The 18,819-nt window shown below is 39.7% G+C and overlaps 1 protein-coding gene across 1 annotated transcript; it reads right to left on the reverse strand.

Annotated features, from left to right (window-relative positions):
* Window positions 1-4,476: 4,476 nt before the first annotated feature.
* Window positions 4,477-18,673, reverse strand: ZRANB2 (zinc finger RANBP2-type containing 2). The gene is made up of 10 exons (XM_081008956.1): window positions 18,498-18,673; window positions 15,873-15,925; window positions 15,674-15,782; window positions 14,580-14,662; window positions 13,205-13,281; window positions 12,601-12,744; window positions 10,387-10,559; window positions 8,693-8,773; window positions 7,109-7,270; window positions 4,477-6,638 (listed from the first exon to the last, which is right to left on the reverse strand). The coding sequence occupies exons 1-10, from the start codon at window positions 18,551-18,553 to the stop codon at window positions 6,575-6,577; spliced, it is 1,002 nt and encodes a 333-aa protein (XP_080865082.1). The 5' UTR covers window positions 18,554-18,673; the 3' UTR covers window positions 4,477-6,574.
* Window positions 18,674-18,819: the final 146 nt, after the last annotated feature.

Genomic DNA, 18,819 nt, shown 5'->3' on the forward strand with positions numbered 1-18,819 from the left:
AAAAAGCCAAACTCTTGTTTACAAATGCTTAATGTATCTATGTACAGTGAGGGGGGAAAGTATTTGATCCCCTGCTAAATTTGCCCATTTGCCCTCTGACGAAGAAATGACCAGTCGAAGTACAGGAACTTAGGGAGGTGTGGAACGGGATTTGAATACAGCCTAAACAATGGGAAATTGCTTTAGAATATAAACAAGAGTGTTTATTTAGATTTGAAACCAAGTTTGATCCAGCAAAAACACTATTTTTGGTATAGGAAGCCACAGGCCAATGCAGACAGATGTTGGAGGTGTAATGTTGAAAATGCCTCCTTGAAGCGTATGGTGTGGTCCAGTGATATTTACTTTTTGGTCTGAAGTTGTGTTGTGTGTATCAGTTTTGTAATGGTGAAATCTTTTATGTACTACATTTTTTCTTTTTGTAGTATGGGGATTAATGGCAGGACAACAAAAGTGGATTTTGTGAGTCCTTATGGTTGCTAAGATGCTTTGAGACCTGATGGATAAATACCCACACAATGGTCTGAAGACCTCACTGCTCTGGCTATATTTGAACATATTTCATATAGACATCAGTTTCTTGAGGATGCACGGTTGAATATCTAGAAGGCTTATACAGGATGAGTCTTTTAAAAGAGGCCCCGTGGAACATGTGTACTCTGTATCCACGGGGCCTCTTTTAAAGGACTCACCCTGTGTATTTATATGACTAGATTATATTATATTATGCTTTTTAAAGGTTTATTTTATTCTTCTGAGCATTTGAGTATGTGTAATTGGAATTGCTGTTGTTCTGGATTTACTATTTATGGTTTCTGTTTTTTATTTTTTACGTTTTATGTGTGAGCAGTTTTGTAAGCTTCACAACACCTGAGCCACACAGGATACAAATTGCAAGTAAAATAAAAAGCATTGCCCAAATGCTAACATTCTGCTTCTTATTGAAAAGAGCAAATGGTTTTGAGCAGGAATAAAAGAGCTACCTCAACCTTTTGCTGTTTTGCTGTTGCCTTTACTAACACCCTGATCTTTGCATTGGGGGAAAAACCATCCATTTTAATGTATGAGGATTACACCATTGGCACAGAAGTATATGCTATCAGTAAAACAACTGCACCATCTAGTGATCTGTTGGATATGACTGTGGTTAATTAACTTTTTTGAACCCACTTGACAGTTAGTAAACTCATACATGAGAAGCTGCATTATCTTGTTAAAACTGAAACAGTTTTAAGGAATTCAAATGCCAGGGTCCCAATACAGCTATCAAATTAAAATGAGCAAACAATACCGGTTATATTATTTTAAAAATATTTTATCTCAGCTTAACTTTACACCAGCTTCTCTCATGGCTTCACTGAATGATGCTTTAAATAGATCCTACCATTTCAAAGAAAAGGTTGGAAAAACTGTTAGCATCCACATCAATACAAGAGAAAATACAAACTGCTTCTCTCCAGTGAAAAAAACCTGGAAATTTCTAAGGATTTTGCTTTCCAGAATAGGGCAGGGGCTGTAAAACACAAATTTCAAGATTTAACTTAGGCTGCCTTGGCTAATCTTGTTGCAGCCAAACTTCAGGAACCATTTTGCTTTTCCATTCCCTGCCTGGTGACAAGAGTAGTGGGCTAAAACTACTTTTAAAGTGGCTGTGGACCTTACAAAAGAAGTTCCCACAAGCTGAATTCTTTAGTGACTGAATCTCTGGATACTGATACTTCTTTACAATGTCCAAAGCTGCCGTTATTACATACCGATACAATTGGTATGTAATAGTGATATTTATCAGCGAAGTCATATCTGTGTAAGACTTAACATCTGCCATGATTTTAAAAAACAAGATTTTTATAACTGTAAATGAGGAAAAGATAAAATTATAGCAGAAACCACCTATCACTTTTAACATACACTATCCATAAAATCCAATTGGAAGCTTAAATTTATAGAAGGGTTAAAAAGCTACCTAAGAGGAAACAACTATAACGATAAGCTGTAAAAACTGTCTAAGGAATCTTCCTTATTCCAGTAACACCAATGCTGCCCTGGAGGGCATCTGTCCCCGCAGGGAAATTAAGTGATACATTTCTATTGCTCAGCTGCTTTTCTGTTACTGGAAACATCCCATTTCATTTTATGATTGCACTTTAAAAAGACCCAATAATTTATAGATACTTATCAATGGTATCTACATACTGCCAACATTCTCTCCCAAATAGCAATAAAATAATTCTGAGTAGCAAGTCAATGCCAAAAGTCAGCACATAAACTTTATGCAAGCAGTACTGAACTAGGTACTTAAGAGACAAGTTACTCTTAAGTATAAATATAAATATGAATGCATATTCATAAAAATATTAAACCAAACAAGATTTTGCAAGCTTTTAAAACTCTCCCAACCTACTTGTCACCCTCTTCAGATAAAAAAAAAACATACTTCAGCAGAATTTCATCTTTGTGAGCAGGAATAAAACAGCTACCTCACCTTTTGCTGTTTTGCCTTTACTAACGGAGGAGAGGGTAATAATTCCCACCTCAATTTCCCTAGCATAGATTGATGTTGGTGCCTTTTCCACCTTAATGAACCTTGTATGGGGAAAACAGAGAGAGCAGCAACAAACTTGGGTCTCCAGCTGTTGTTGGACTATAATTCCCATCATCCCTAGCAAGCAGGACCAGGGGTCAGGGATGATGGGAACTGTAGTCCAAAAACAGCTGGAGACCCAAATTTGGGAAAACCTGTTCTAGGACTTCCAAAGTGTTGAAGCCTATATATTTATGCAATACAGTGGTACCTCGGGTTGCATACGCTTCGGGTTACAGCCTCCGCTAACCCAGAAATAGTGCTTCAGGTTAAGAACTTTGCTTCAGGATGAGAACAGAAATCGTGCTCCGGCGGCGGGGCAGCAGCGGGAGGCCCCATTAGCTAAAGTGGTGCTTCAGGTTAAGAACAGTTTCAGGTTAAGTACGGACCTCTGGAACGAATTACTTAACTTGAGGTACCACTGTACTTGTGCCCTTTTTAGATTATACATCATGGGTTCTTTAGAACATCCCCCTGTGCCTGGGGAAATGTGAAAGCTGCTCTTACATACAAACACACACATCTAGCCACTCTCATACACAGACACACATCACACTATCTATTTTCACACCTACATCCACAACAGGTCTGGACATAAACTAGTCTCTCACCCACACGATAATAGACTATATTAGATTCCCCCCCCCGAAGTGTACAATTTCATAGAATGTTTATGTTATGAGGATGGGGTGTGTGAGAGAATGAATTGGCCTGATCAAGCTGGCTGCAGTCTACTAAGTATCTCAGCAATAGGGATAAAGCTTTAAGGGAATACATACTATGGGGTTGAAATTCCTCCCTTTGCTATGTGAAACATTTCCCCTTCCCCATTCCTCAGAAATCTCATCCCAATATCTAAGTAACAAAATGCATATACTGCTTATTCAAAGAAAATACCTTTGAATAAAGCCTTCTGGTTTAGGGATGACAGCCCTTTTGTGCTATATAGCAAAACAAAAACAAAAATTATGTGTGAGTGAGCAAGCGAGCATGTGTGTAGTTTTAATTTTTCCCTCCCTCTCCCCATAAACTCCAGATCACTTCTACAACACTCCTGATACAATGCAGATGCAGCTCTGAAAACGAATACCCATCAGAAATGTATTTTGGAAAACATTTTTACAGCCTTACAACCTGTACCTAGCAACAAACAGCTGCCCTTTGGGCCAGAAGGATCCCCAAATAAGAACAGTGAAGTTACGAAAGCTGGCTATTGATTTCAATGCTGCATTAATTTGTTCTAGATCAGATTTTAAATACTAGGTTTACTTAATATTTAGTATGTATTTCTTGTATCTTATGTGGTGTTTAACTGCCATGGTCTCTGGCTAAGGTGACTTGTTCAATTGCTCATTAACTATTTTAGCACCCAACCCTTTCTACAATAGGATAGTTGTTTGTGTTCTTTTATTTTCAGTTCTATTAACCAACTGAACAGTAAGTGCTTGAGAAGAGCATGCTGTGAATTTTCTTATAGCACAGGGGGGAATTATAGTGATATTGCAGCATGTAAGAAACTACACTTTCCAAAAACCACTAAGTAATTTTTTTAAAAGTCTTAACAATAGAAGGCAAGCATTTCTAAATGATAACACCATGCAGCATAGGTTAAGAACTCTGCTATTGCTGGTGGTTACTATGATGCAATCTCTTACAGACCTCTTTCAGTTTTGGAAGATGAGCTTTGCTGAAAGTTAGCTAGTTAATCCACTGTAGAGGCACAGGAGGCAAGCCAAGGAGTGTAAATAACACATCTCTCTGATCTTAACCAAGTAAATAAATACTCAGAATAGACCCATATGAATGCAAAATGGAACTAACTTGCAGAATACTCAATATTTTTGAAATTATTCAGACAGGTGTTACTTAAAACTCAAGTATATGCACACTTCATCTTTGATTGACATGCTTTATTTACATATGTCTACAGAATTATATCGTCATAGAACAAACCAGTACATTTTAATCCAAGCCAAATGAAACCCATAATTTTCCCAGTCATCTCTAACCTATAATTTGCTGAGTTTAAGAACTTGTTAGGTACAATACTTCAGAATACAAAGCACAAGAATAACTAAATTAACATGTAGCATCTAGCAAATCTGATTTTCACACTTTTAGACAGACTTTCAAGAAGTCAGAGGCACAGTTACAAAGACTATTTGTTCTTGTGCAACCTAAGCTATGCTTAGCAAAAAGGAAGAGAGAAAAGAAAAAGAAAAGATACCTAAGAGAAAGCAACACAGGATTACAGGGCATTTTTTTCCTGCAAAATTTATCCAAAATATTTCTACAGCAAAACCATTTTACTTTGTCTTTGATCAGTCCAAAAAATTTAAGATGTTCATAAAATAAAAATAAAATAAAATAAAGACAAGTTCTGCTCCATTTGTTGTTGTGCAGTTTGCTTTAAAATGCAGATGATCCAATATACAAGTAAGATATACAGCTTCTTTCCTAGAACCACTAAGCTTCCTTAACATACTTACCTTGGGATCTCACTGAAGACACATTTCTCCCAAGCAAACGGAGCTTAAGAATGGTCAGTATTTAACAAATATTTGCTAGTAAAACAAATTTAATGAAGCATTTTAAGCCATAAATTTACAGTCATCCAAAAAGATATGCAATGATTTGAGATTTGTTTTAGTAAGCATTTATACTTTAGAAGAGTCACAGTGTTTTCTGGGAGAGTTATAAATATATAGTTTTCTAGTGTAAATTGAATTTTACTGACTTAGAAGAAACTGATTTTGTTATTACATTTCTACACATTTGGAAAACATTTCACAAAATCTGAGCGCTTTGGATCTTAGTACAGGGCACAACTGTTTTGCATGGGGACTGAGTTCCTGACCCCTGCTTGCATCAGCGGAGTGTGTGTAAGCCCGTTACGGCCCTGCCCCACACCCTTTCCTGGCCACTTCCTGGTTGCAGCAATGTACACCTACACGTTTGTACTTTGTGCGCAAAAAGGCCATTGCCTGTGCTTAATTGTATCTTAATATACACTAGCGGCTCAATTTCTAGCATGAACCAAAGATTCCATGCATGTGACTGAGGGTGGTGGGGGAGATGGCACACCAGCGTCCAGTTCTGGTACTAAAATTGAATGACTCAAGAGAGTACTTCAGGAACAGCTTTTTGGGGAAGGGACACAGAGAGAGATACCTGAAAAGCTCCGGTAGGAAGGAATATTACACATTCCTTTAGATGCTGTGCATATATTTTGTGCTGCAGCAAAAACAGAGCTATTGATTAGCCAGGATGTGGCTGCCAAAAACTTAGGAAGTTACATGCCACCAGAAAGTACTCACAGATGCAAAATCAGGACAAAACTGTAACCAAGTTTTGTTTCTGGCTGACTATCCAAGAAGCAACACAAGGTAGCTTACATGTCTACTTTGATCCTGTCTACTGGAAGAATAATTGTTTTCTAGTTTGAGTTACTTTCACTTAGAAAGCACAACACTTCCTTATGGAAGGCAGTTCTCTCTCTGAAGTATCTCTTGCTTTGCATCTGAAGATATACTACAGTAGCTTTTGTGATCCTTGCAGGAATGGCTGGCGGTGGGGAAGGAGTGGCCTGGACCAGTTTAGAAACCAGAGTGCATATTAACATCAAATGAACTGTCCCCTTGGTAGTTTTGTGACTAGCAAACATGAAGGCTATATGACAAATCAGGATGGCAGCATAACATAGAAAGTTCTTCAACAAAATTAGAGTCTTAGAACTGGGAAGTAACAAACCAGTCAAATCAAGAAGGGGCAGGCACTTAGAAAAAAAAAGTCATGCTACTCACCTTTCTGGAGGCAATTTATGGCTTAAAATATTTCATTACATTTTGTTTCATGAATTAAAATAGCTGCAGTTTTCCATTAAACATGCACCTCTACTAGCAGGATTTAGCACTTCTGACCAAGTAAGACACCAACTTCTTAAAAATGTCTCATGCAGTGGACTATTTTCGTGTGTGTTTGAGTTTTAATATACTATTTCTTTTTAGAACTTGTACGGGATCCAGAATGAGAAGATCCAGATGATGACCTTCGGTGTCTGCAAGATAAAAGATGGAAGAAAGCATGCAAACAAGTAAGTTTGAATTGCAGTGATTTTCATTGGGGAGGGGGAATTGGGAGGGAGAAAGAAAACGGGGAATATATGAACTGGGAATGCAATTATTTGGACTTCATCTCTGTATCATAACCGCATTCCACAGTTTGCATCAATATAGAACTTTTAGGTAATAATACCTTCATTTGTAATCTAGAAAAAAAAACTAAGAGTGCTTTAGGACTTTAAAAACATTTTTTTTCTGATCTATTTGTGAGAAGTAGATATATGAAAAAATTTAACTAAAAAGTTTGACCGACTTTTAAAAGAAATGGCATCAGCTGGGATAAATGGAATCTACAAAAATGAAAACAGCTATCTTCAAACACACAATACTTAAACATACTGTTCCTTTTCTAGCCCTTCCACAGTTAACATTTAAAGAACCATTCTTATTCTACAGAAACCCAAACCTTTCAGGTGACAGTGATTTCGTTCGCCTTTTTTTGCGATCACCAGATGAAGATCTAGATCGGCTTCTCTTTCTGCTTCTCTCAGGGGAAGATGATGAGCGAGAGCTTGAGTAAGATCTTTTTCTTGGGGTTGAAGAACCCCTGACGGATCTGGAGCTGGATCTTTATTAAGAAATAAATCAGACTTAATCCTAGCATAAATAACGAGGTTGCAACAATCTACAACATATATATCCAATCTAGAACACACGCTGCAAATGTAAAATGAAATTATATTAGGACATAAATACTTACTGCTGTGCCAATAAGAATTCTGCCTTAAGAGCTTCTCAATATGGGATTGTGGGCAAATTACTCACAGACTGACCAGAACTGATCATATAATGATCAAGACCAATGCAGAAGCAATTATTCAGCTTTATGCAATTGTTGCTTCTCAGCAACAGCAAACAATTTAAGTCTAAAGTGAGAAATGAACATTTTCACATTCCCTACATTAAGAAAAAGGCTGAGGCATTAGTTTAGACATTTTACATAACTGTATGCATTTCACAGACCTTTAAAAACAAGTATAGTCATTAGGAAGACTGAACGGCCACAATAATCTTATATACATACAGAAGTCGCATTGCATAGGCACATGCAACTGCACACTGCATTGGCTCTCACACATTGTATTTCATTTACTTTATAAACCGTAGCTTCACAGAAAATATAAGGTAGTATACAACATAAAGCACAGTACTCAACAGTAAAAGTATCAGTAAGAAAGGATTGGTAGAAGGCTGTTACAAGGGTCTGAAAGAAAGCAGGGATTACTCCTGATGGACTTTTATATGGCGGGAACTCCACAGGATACACGGGCTATCACATTCAAGGTTCAGTTCCTGGTAAAGGTCAATTGAACCTCAGGGGCGTGGGGAACCACCAAAAGTGCCCCATCAGACTATTTCAGTGATCAAGGTGGAGCAGAAGGAATTAGGTGGTCTTCAAAGTACTTTGAACTCAAGTTGTGAATGAACACAAAAACCTTAAACCTGTCTGGTAGTAAATAGCCAACCGGTGCAGCTCTCACAGTAAAGGACTAACATTTGCTCCTGTGAACAATTTGGCTACTACATTCTGTATAGCATAAGCCAATGCTTTTCCTGTGTCATAGGGTACAACCCTTTATCTTTCCGCCTAGTGCTTATGGACACACACAAAATATCAGGGCAGTCTGAGGGAGACCAGTGCACATATTCAATATTCCCAACTGGATTTCCCACTCTGCTTTGGGCAAGTTTTGTGAGGTCCATAACTACAGAGACCCCTCTCTCTTTGTGCTGTCTATGAAAGAGAGAAATTGGGCTCTGTTGATTGAGGTTTATCAGAAAAGAGGACTGGTACGTTTTTAAAGCCTTTTACATCAGTGAAGTATATTTATGATACAACAATTTTTATAACAAGTTCATTACTATTGTTATTGCATTGAACAAAAATTATATGTGAGAACAAAATATTCAAAATAAAACAGTAATTTCTGGTGATCTTTTCGCCTCTCTCTCTCTCTCTGACAAGCAGAGAGGTTGCTACCTCATTCACCTTGATTTCGACCCACGAGATCTAGAACGTTCTCTGGAAGTGGAATGAGATCTTGACCTTGAGCTGGAAGAGCTTCTTGACCTGAAACAACATGAAGGATTTTAATTTTTTTGTGAATAAAAATATAAGAATCAAATGGAAATCTACTCTTCCGTGTAATTTGTATTGGAAGTGAAAGTAATTTTTATTTCCTTCACAGCATTTAATAAGTGGTTGGTCAGGATCCAAAAAGCTGCTTTGAGCTAACAGAAGCAGAATGTGCTAAGCTAGTTGAACAGATTTTTGCTTTGAATACCTAACTTCCATACAATGTCACAAGCTGGTTTTTAAACATTCTACAGTTTTAAAAGCAGTTTGCCACTTAGTAAAAAGGGAGTGTCATTAAAGAAATATAAGCCTAAAGCCCTCATGGGCTTTCAGGGTTCTTTGGATCCTGATCAATAAAAGATAAAATATTAAGTTACCTTAAAATGTTAAGAATATCATCAGTTATTAACCTCAGTTTATAAGCTGCATATACAAAAAATTCTAAAATTTTACTTTTAAACATTAAAAGTTAGTAAGAAATATTTGGCTCAAAATTGAAAACCAGATATTGTAAATAATGTAAAGAAGCCAACTTACAATGTTATATTTGTGTCAAAAAATAAAGGCTAGGATGCTCTGAAAGCAAGAGTTAAAGATTTATTCTAATAGACCAGTGAACATTCTACAATTATTTTTCAAACAACTGTTTTCAGGAAGGGGCAGTTCAAGACGCCTGGCATGTATGTATAAGCCAAACATGGAGGCACAGTGGATTCCACAATTCCCGAATTAAGAAGTGTTCCCGTAGCACTGTTCCGTATTAATGAAGAGGTTTGTCTCAAAATTTCAATTCCACTTGGGAAACATTTTTATTGCCTGCCAGGAGTTTATTCTCAAAGAACATAACCACTAGGAAACACATTTGACATTGAAATTGCATTTGTGGTTTAACTAGCACCCAAAAGGCATACGAGTGTCAATAACGTCAAAAATTATGTACCAAACTACATTTCTCCAAAGTTTCAACCAGCAAACTGACAAATTAAATATTTTTATTTATTCGATGTTCTGCAATAATTATGTAGAATTTTCGTCTCTCAATAGTATCATTCTATATACAGGACGGTGGCTACATAAGGTGATCTCCAACACAGAGAATACAGAATGCTGGGGGGAAATAACCATTGTTAACTGGATTATCCAGGCTGTAAGTCACCAAAGAATGGTTATATTTGCCAGGGTTCATAGAGCATTTCCTGCAACTGATACACCATGGAAATGTAGCATATAAGAGTACTTCTGATGAAGCAAAAAACTGGTATCAAATATTCGGTGCCATCACAAACCTAACCAGCAAGAGTGACAGAGAAACCCTGTTTGTTTAGAGATATAAAATTAAAATTATAAGCTACAGTTTACTTGAGTCAGTAAGAAAATGTTCACTTACACTATTACACTAACATGTACCCTGATATTTATAGTGAGCACCTGCAATTTTCTCAGTTTAAGCACAGACTACCTGTGCAGGCTAGCTATCTAAGATTTATTAGCTTAACTCAAACCGTGAAAAATAAAAAGTAAAAAAATCAATCACAAAAGAGATGTAAATAAAGAAAGTTAGATACTGACATTTTGTCTGGCGTTACCCTTGACCTGTACCCGTTTACCTGGACCTAGACCTTGAGCTTGAGTGGGAGGATGAGCGAGATGAAGATCGTGAACGAGAAGATCGAGACTTGGAACGGCTGCGCCTAGTTGTAGATTTCTTCTTGGTGGAATCTTCTTCCTCACTAGCATCAAGATTATATTTTGAGAGATCTGCATCTTCTTCATCTTCATCCTGAAAAAAACCCCAACAAGTTATTTTTGTTAGAAACAAAGCATTCGGAAAACTATTTCATTTATATGGTATCTGTTATCTTTGTCCTGCCTCAAAACAATGTAATACGGTGCAGTTAAGCAACTTGCTACATACTTACCTTTATTTATAAAATAAATAAAATAAACTTCAGCCCGAGTCCAGGGAAACCTGGGTGGAATCCTTACTTGGTCATGAAGCAGACCAGCTACGGCTGCCATATGTCTGGGAAAACCTTGACACGTCCGGGAATCGGACTTGGAAAATGTCAACAATGTTCAGCGGTCAGGGTTGCGACCACTTTTGGGTGACAAGCCGTGTGTGGAAAGAAACTGCAGCTGCAGAGTTCTGCCTACTTCCCTGCCACGCACACCTGAGGTGTCTCCTCCGGGCAATGAGAGCGATGGCAGCAAGGCGGCGGATTGCACTGTGCAGAAGCGCAAGTCGTGGTGCAGGATACCCGAGAAGTCGGGCCCTTCTACGCCCGTTGTCCTGTACCCGGGAGACATCAAGACCACCCCTGTCAAGCCACCCCATGGAGGCAGCGACGGCCCCGCCCCGCTGCCGCCGCCCATCCTCACCAGCCTGGGCTTCAGTGACTTCACGGTCTACCCGTGGTGCTGGGAGGAGAGCGCACACAATGTCACCTTCAGCCTTCCACCTGCCACGTGCAGCTACTCCACAACGGCAGCAGAAGAACAGGGGGCTGCACTTGGGTAGAGAGGACGGCGATGTGTAAACAGAGTCACGTATGCTAAAACAAAAAAAGGCTAAACAACTCTCGTCTAGATTTTCATTTTTGGAAATATGGCAACTCGAAGACCAGGTGGCCTCTGAAACCTAACTTAGGTCACAGAGGTGTGAAAATGAAGTGAAATAACTGAATGTGTGTGGCTCCTAGTTCATTTGAGGATGAAAAATGTCGTTAAAAAAATGAAACATACATGGTCAAGTTGCAATAAAATTTCTCTTGACGGAAAATTTAATTTTATAAGAACAAGCATTTCTCATATATTCATCTGTATTTGCCTGTTGTCAAAACTGGGTATTTCAGCTGGCTACTGTGCATGCGTCCACACACATTTGTGCATATGTGACACATGCATAACCCTAATATGCTGTCTTTACTAATTCAATACGAGGGGGTCACATCTGGCACTGCTTCCTTTTCCTGTAGCATACATTATCCTATGCCAATTTGGCATACAGGTTAGTACCTGGTTATGTGAAGAACTGCCGCCTCCTGTAGGAACCTGCTTCTAAATTATAGCCAACTTGCCTGAGATGTTTGTTGAGAAAGGCAGTCTAAGAACTGGTAGGGCTTGCCACTGCTCACACCAAGAACAAGTGCAGGTATCATCTCAAAGGTACTCAACCTTTCATGTAACCATTTCTTTCATACTCCTGCAGTTGTGAAATGTGGTGGCTGCCATAGGGGACTTGAATAACAGGTATATGAGTGCAATCTATGTGTTATTGTTACAGCTAACTTACAACTAATGGTTATTGCTTTGCTGACTTCTGTAACCATTATGGTTGCACACATGTTAATGGCACAATATCTTGTTTTTAAATGTTTAAAAAACTGTAGGGTCAGGTAGACCCCACACACTGTTCTCATACATTTATATACTTTACCTTGTGGGGTACTGTTGATCCCAATGAGTTCATTGCAACTATACCGAAAAGGAACCTTCTCAATAAAGGCAGTACTTTTAAAATTTGCACATGCTGTCATACTTAACACCTCCCCAATATATTTATTTTTATGGCTGTCTTGGAATATAGCCAACTCCAAAACTGGATTCAGTATTTTCTTCTTTTTTTATGGAGGGGCAAGGAAAACCATGCTTTGTTTGTTGTTTGCCAGTGAACACAGGGAGAAGGCACCAAGAGAATGGATGAATTCCCAAATTGCTAGTTCACTCACATTAGCCGTCTATGAGTTCTGAACAGCAGTCAAATCAAGGTTTAGCTGTGTGAATTTAGCCAAAAAGGAAACAAGACAGAAGAATGGTTTTACCTCATCCAACTTATACTTCGACAGATCTCCATCCTCATCCTCCTCTTCTTCTCCTTCTCCTTCAGATTCCTTATCTTCAACTTCCTTTAGGATAGATGCAGGACCAACAGGCTTCCCTCTGTATTTTTTCTTTTTGCGACCAAACTGCAAGAGGTCACATTGTATTCATAAGAGAGTGTACTGTTGCTCAATGCATGCAGGATCATACATAAGCACATTGCAGCAACCCAGAAGCAGCCAGAAAAGGGGGTGGAGAGGGCTTACACGCACCCCAATACACGCAGGGGCCAGGAACGCAACCCCCAGGCAAATCAGGGGTTGCCTGCACAACCCACATCTACAGAACTACTTTTAAGTACTTGGACGAAGCTTACCGCTATATACGTAACTTACAACTTATGCACATTTAAGTTGCACTCATTCGGCTTTATGCGCGTGGCAATTTTTAAGAGAAAAATTATAAAGGGGACAAGTGCCTGGGAAAAAAGACTTTGGCAATCCCACCTGCCATTGACTATGCACAGTTTTGGCTTTATGCGCTCCTTGGTTGCCTGTACTCAGTCTTGACAATTACATACACATTCACCAGGTACATACTGCCTACCTCATCATATTCCCCATCTGACTCTTCACGTTCTATGTATTCAACATTCTCCCTTTCATTAAAGCCCCCACCATATCCTGCAAAAAGAAGTTTCAGAAATGTCAAAAAGCAAACATAAGGACACAGATAAGAACACAGAAGACTATTTTTTTTCTTTATACATTGTTTCTTTCTACAGCAGAGAGTAGAGGTCACTTAGTCTCAGTGCCAATTTTTCCAAGCTTGTCTAATACCACTCAGTGTTAAGTTGTGCTCAGTGTAATTGCTGCTGCTGCCTCTACCAGGAAGTACATGTCACTTCTAGCCAAAGTCAACTGGATCAGAGAGTTGCGTATGCACGTGCTCTACTCTGTAGATAGTGATGGTTGCTTCCCACATGCTGAGCACTCCCAAGAACTGAGAAATGCTTGAGCAAAACTGACTAGGTAGTGGAGAGAGGATTTTTCCATGAAGCACAGGACCATGAAGATATCTGCTTTCTTCCTGCACTTGGAACTTGGAGACCCCCTTCCACAGCTGCTTTGTCCATCTCTGTGGCAGTCATTTCAGCCACCCATTTCCTTTGAAGTTAGGAAGAAGCTTCCTCCTCTCTCGCACCTCTCAATTTGAGGCAGTATTCAAAGCTCAAGCACTTACGTTCTGCAGAGTGCTTGCACCTTCCTACTCCACATGGTCTGCAAGAGGCAAGGATACAATGGTAGAGAGGAGCGGTAACTCTCATACTGAGCACTCCTTAGTGCTGAGAGGTGGCAGAGGAAGGGCATGTGCTAAGCATTGATGGAGCTGGGAAGAGGGGATTGACAAAACACGCAGATCAATGTTGCGGTGGTATTTGCTATGTATGGCAGAGGGACAAAGGCCTTTTGTTGTGTGTGCGCACATTAAGCTAACTTATTGACAAGTGCTATAATGTAGTATACAGAACCAAAACCAGCTTAACACAAAGATCTCAAGGGTCTAGTTATTAGCAACACAAGGGGGCTGAGAACAAGGCCAAGTCTCTTCACCTACGTTCTCTAAACATGTGAAGTAAGATGTCTGGAAATCTCAGTAACTCTTGAAGAAGTTCTGGGATCTCTTATTTCACCATTATGGTCTACAGAGATGTTTTGGTGCTCTTTCAGCAGATTTTCATTTTCTTTCCAGGACACACCCAAATCTCTCAGAAACTTAACTTTAAATTGCCACAACCCCAGAGAAAATTGCTAAAGCAAAAGCAAAATCAAGCAATGTGTGGAATGCTTTTGGTTCCAAGCCAACAGTTCCCAAAGTTCATCATTGCTTTATCACAAAAGCTGCTCACAAAGGAGGAGGGAATATGGTTGCATGTGCTGTATCTCTAAAAACATTATTTTAGATAATTTGAAACAAATACCTGTCCTTTCCTCAAGTTTGGCATATTTTGGTGTGTTGCACATATTGCATTCTGATCTCCTGGCCCAATTAACGTTGCCACATCTTTGGGAAGAAAAACATGATTGACAGTTTAAATACAGAAACTACATTGGTTCAAAAATTAAGAAATTAAACTAGTCAATACCTTAAATTTTAAAACCCATTTTTAAGACCTACAGGAGTCATTTTATTACTTCCAAGATACTTTAAGTATACAATAGTGAATATCACTGATATTTAAACAACTTTTAATCAAAATACAGAACTGACAACAATGATCTCCTTTTACAGCAGATACATTGGTGAAGACTTATTTTGTGTAGTGAAAACAGTTCCAACAACATACGCAACAAACCTATTCTCCTACTTGGATGACATCTGAACAAAGTACAATTAAGAAAAAGCAAGCAAAACCCTGTATTTCGAGTCAGCAGGCAACCAAACTGATTTCTTTTTGCAGGTCAGCAAAATGAAGTTTGGGGAAATACTCTTCTACCACATACAAATTGTAGTGCAATTATGCAGTTCCCATATGATGGCAGTGAAATAAGGGAAAGGAGAAGAGAAACAGATGCCAATCAACTGATGCCACTTAATTCAGACTAAATTACTAATACAAATAAATGCTTATAAATTCAGAAAGTTGACTTTCAATAGGCATCACATGGTTGCACTTTTATCTCAGGCTATATGAAAACCTTTAGGTCCATTTTATTTTCCAATATGAATTGCAAAAAGAGTGCTTAAGAATGAAGAGGAAATTAAAATATTTAGTGCTGCCAACTAAAGAATTTATAGTTGAATTTTTAATGTTTTAATATTTTTATAATGCATGTGGTTGTAAATAATATGGCAGTAGCACAAGCATAACACTGGAATCCTATGCACACAGTGGGACTTACTTCTGAGTAAACATACATAGGATTGGTTTGCATAAAAAGTAGGAAATACATGCGGATAATAAAGAAAAGGAAGAAAAACAGACAGCTAAAAATAGACAATTCGATATTAAAAGAGAAAAAGCACACGTTTAATAGAAATTAGAAATGAACTAGAGCTTTAGGATAAACATACGTTTTACACTGCCAATCATTAGCACTGAATAGACCACGGCTTTTTTCAGCAAGTGTCTTCCCTATCTCAGTTCCCCCAGCTTTCATCATCTTGGCCTCTGTGGTTTTTTCTGAAAGGTTAACAAGATTCAGACAATTTATTATAAATTGGAGTTTCTGCAATAAATTTCCCTCTCAAAAGAAGCATAACTTATAATTACCTCGACCACATCTGTTGCAGCTGGTTCTTCTAGCAAAGTTAACGTTTCCACACCTTCAAAAAAAGGAAACATGACTGAAGAGCCATTTTTTCTAAACATGATACTAAACAATAACTTTAAAGTTCTACAGAGTTTAATGGGATTTTTTTCCAGTTAGTATGCTTAGGATTGCAGTCTACATTTTAAAACTAAATTTCTAAACACAAATATAGAGTCAGTCTTAAGATATTCATGTTGCTTGCACCTCATTAACTTTTTGAATATTCTTCTCCCATGCAAAAGGTATGCAACACAGTATGTTAATAACTCACTAGAAACATTACAACTGTGTGGCTTTATACCTAAACATTTCAGTAGTAACACCGTTACTGAAATTGAGTTTGTACTACCTCTGGCAAGATAATGGTCATCTTCTAAATAAGGCACTTGGGCAACAGGGCTTTCAGAAGCTTTGTATATATTAAAAATGCTTTATAGCTGGCATGTTTTAGCTCAGTGATAAGGAACCTGTGATGTTTAGATGTTGCTGGACTCCAGCTGCAATCAGCGTCAGCCTAAACTGCCAAATTTAAAGGATTACAAGAGTTGTAGTCGGTTGCAGTAGTCCAATGGTTCTCAAAACACTACACTGGTGTGGCAGGAAAAGATGGCAAGTGTGGTGGAAATATTCAAGGACAACCAAAGAACTGATTTGTTGTTGGCTTATGGACCAGGGCTGTTTTAACAAATGCTAGGCATTATACCTGAACCCAGCAAAAGCAGCTGAAAGCAAGCAAAAAGAAAAAGGTGGAGCTTGTTTCCTCACTGGTGAGGTGATCTGTAGTTTGTTGAACAAGCCATGTTTAAAACAAAACATGGCTCAGCAATGCATAAGCACAGCCAATGACTCAATTTTATATGTTTTATACCAGTATATGCTAAGTGTTTAGAATTCACTGGCTTTTTAAAATACTATCTGAAACACATACAATGAGTGATAAAAACGTGTAAACAGCTGAACAATACAGTTTCCCACCAATGCCTTTTCAAGTTCTTAGCTTGCTCACTACTACATGGTATTTTAGCTAGTTCCAGCATGAGATTCGAAAATGTAATAATTTGAACTTGTTCCAACAGAGATTGGCACATTTATCTTTCATTTCTGCAGACGTTATGATTGTCGTTACCCCATAACTTTCTAGTGCTATGGCAATTTAAGGCTGCCAGGTTTCCAAAAACAATTGTCAAAAAACATCCACAGAACATCCCATGCATCCCTCATAGCAAACATAGCTGCTTTGCTTCAAAAGGCAATGCAGCACATTTCGAACAGAAAAGCGTCCACTACGAGGCAGCAACCCCGCACATTGAGCCTAAACCCCACTGAACTCAGCTGAACTTGCTTTGCCAGAATGGCAGTGCAAAAGAAAAAGAAAAAAGAGATGAGTAAGCAAAAGGGGGCATGTGATAAAAGATGTACAGAATTACACATTGCGTGGAGAAAATTTCAAAGTCTATCTCCCTCTCACAGATCCTCCAAGTGTCCCTATTTTCCAGGGACAGTCCCAGATTTCTGACTTGATCCTGGAATGTTCCACTTTTCCATAGGACATCTATTTTCAGTGGAAAAATGTTGGAGGGGATGTCTCTATTTTCACTGCAGACCCTCCAAGTGTCCCTATTTTCCAGGGGCATCCCTGATTTAGAGAAGCTGTCCCAGTTTCTGATTTGATCCCAGAATGTCCTACATTTCCTTAGGGATGTCCTATTAGCATTGGAGAAATGTTGAAGAGCATGCAGTTTTCTGACTCCTGAGCTGCCTGAAGGCAATCCTGTATAGGGAAGTGTTCTTTTTTTAAAAAAAGTTTAATGTTTCATTATGTTTTTATATATGTTCAAAGCCGCCCAGAGTGGCTAGGGCAACCCAGTCAGATGTGCGGGGTATAAATATAAAAAATGATCATTATGGAATTGGGCTGTCCCTATTTTCATGGGATAAATGTTTTATCACTTTATTCTTATAATTATTATTAATGTTCTGTTGGGAGCTGCCCAGAGTGACTGGGGAAACCCAGCTAGATGGGCGGGGTATTAATAATAATAATAATAATAATAACGTTGGAGCGTGTGCTCTCACTCACTACAACCCTGGCCCTTGCAATGAGGCCGAACGTTAGAAGAAAGGTGGGATACAAACTCAATAAACAAACAAATGAACGGCCGGAAACACCCCACTCCCGGGTTTTCACCCGCAGGCAGGAATACTCTGCATGGGGAAACGAAGCACCTCAGGAGGACGACCGGCGGCAACGGCAACAACAACGGGCAAAGCGAAGACGCGCGTTTCTCCATCCATCCCTCTCCCCGCCTCGCCGCTGGACAAAAGGACCATTCAAGGGGCTGAGGGAAAGCGGGCCCAGCAGCAGCGGCGGCGGCCTACCTCTCCGTTCCCCAGGAAAGCGGCGTGTGTGGGGGGGAGAGAAAAGCGCGCTCCCTCCGCCCGCCCGCCCGCGCCTTCGCTTCCCCGGCCCCCGCGACACCACGGGGGCCGAGGCCTCACTGCTACCCGCGTCCCGCCCCAGGCCTCTCCTTCGCCCGCCCGGCCTTTCTCCCTTCGCTGCCTCCTCCTCCTCCTCCTCCGCTCACTTTTTGTCCGGGCAGATCCAGTCGCCGTCGCTGACGCGGAAATTCTTGGTCGACATTTCGGAAGGCAGGCTCGGCCCGGTGTCTTGTCCCGCTCCTTCCCCTCAGCTCCCCGGAATGACACGAAGCGGAGGGGGGCTGCTGCGCCACTGCCAGCAAATGGGCCTCGGGTGAGGACCCCGGGGGGGGGTCCTTGCGGGGTGATGGGGTTGCCTCTGGTGCTGCCTGCTCCGCCGGGCCCGCAACTCTCACACGCTCTGACCCCCGCGTCAAGCGCTCCCTGCTCTCGCGGCTTCTCGGAGCTGCGGGACTCGCGCGGCTCGCC

This window comes from Podarcis pityusensis (genome assembly GCF_964106645.2).
Source record: "Podarcis pityusensis genome assembly, chromosome: 6".
In the NCBI taxonomy this organism is placed as follows: domain Eukaryota; kingdom Metazoa; phylum Chordata; class Lepidosauria; order Squamata; family Lacertidae; genus Podarcis; species Podarcis pityusensis.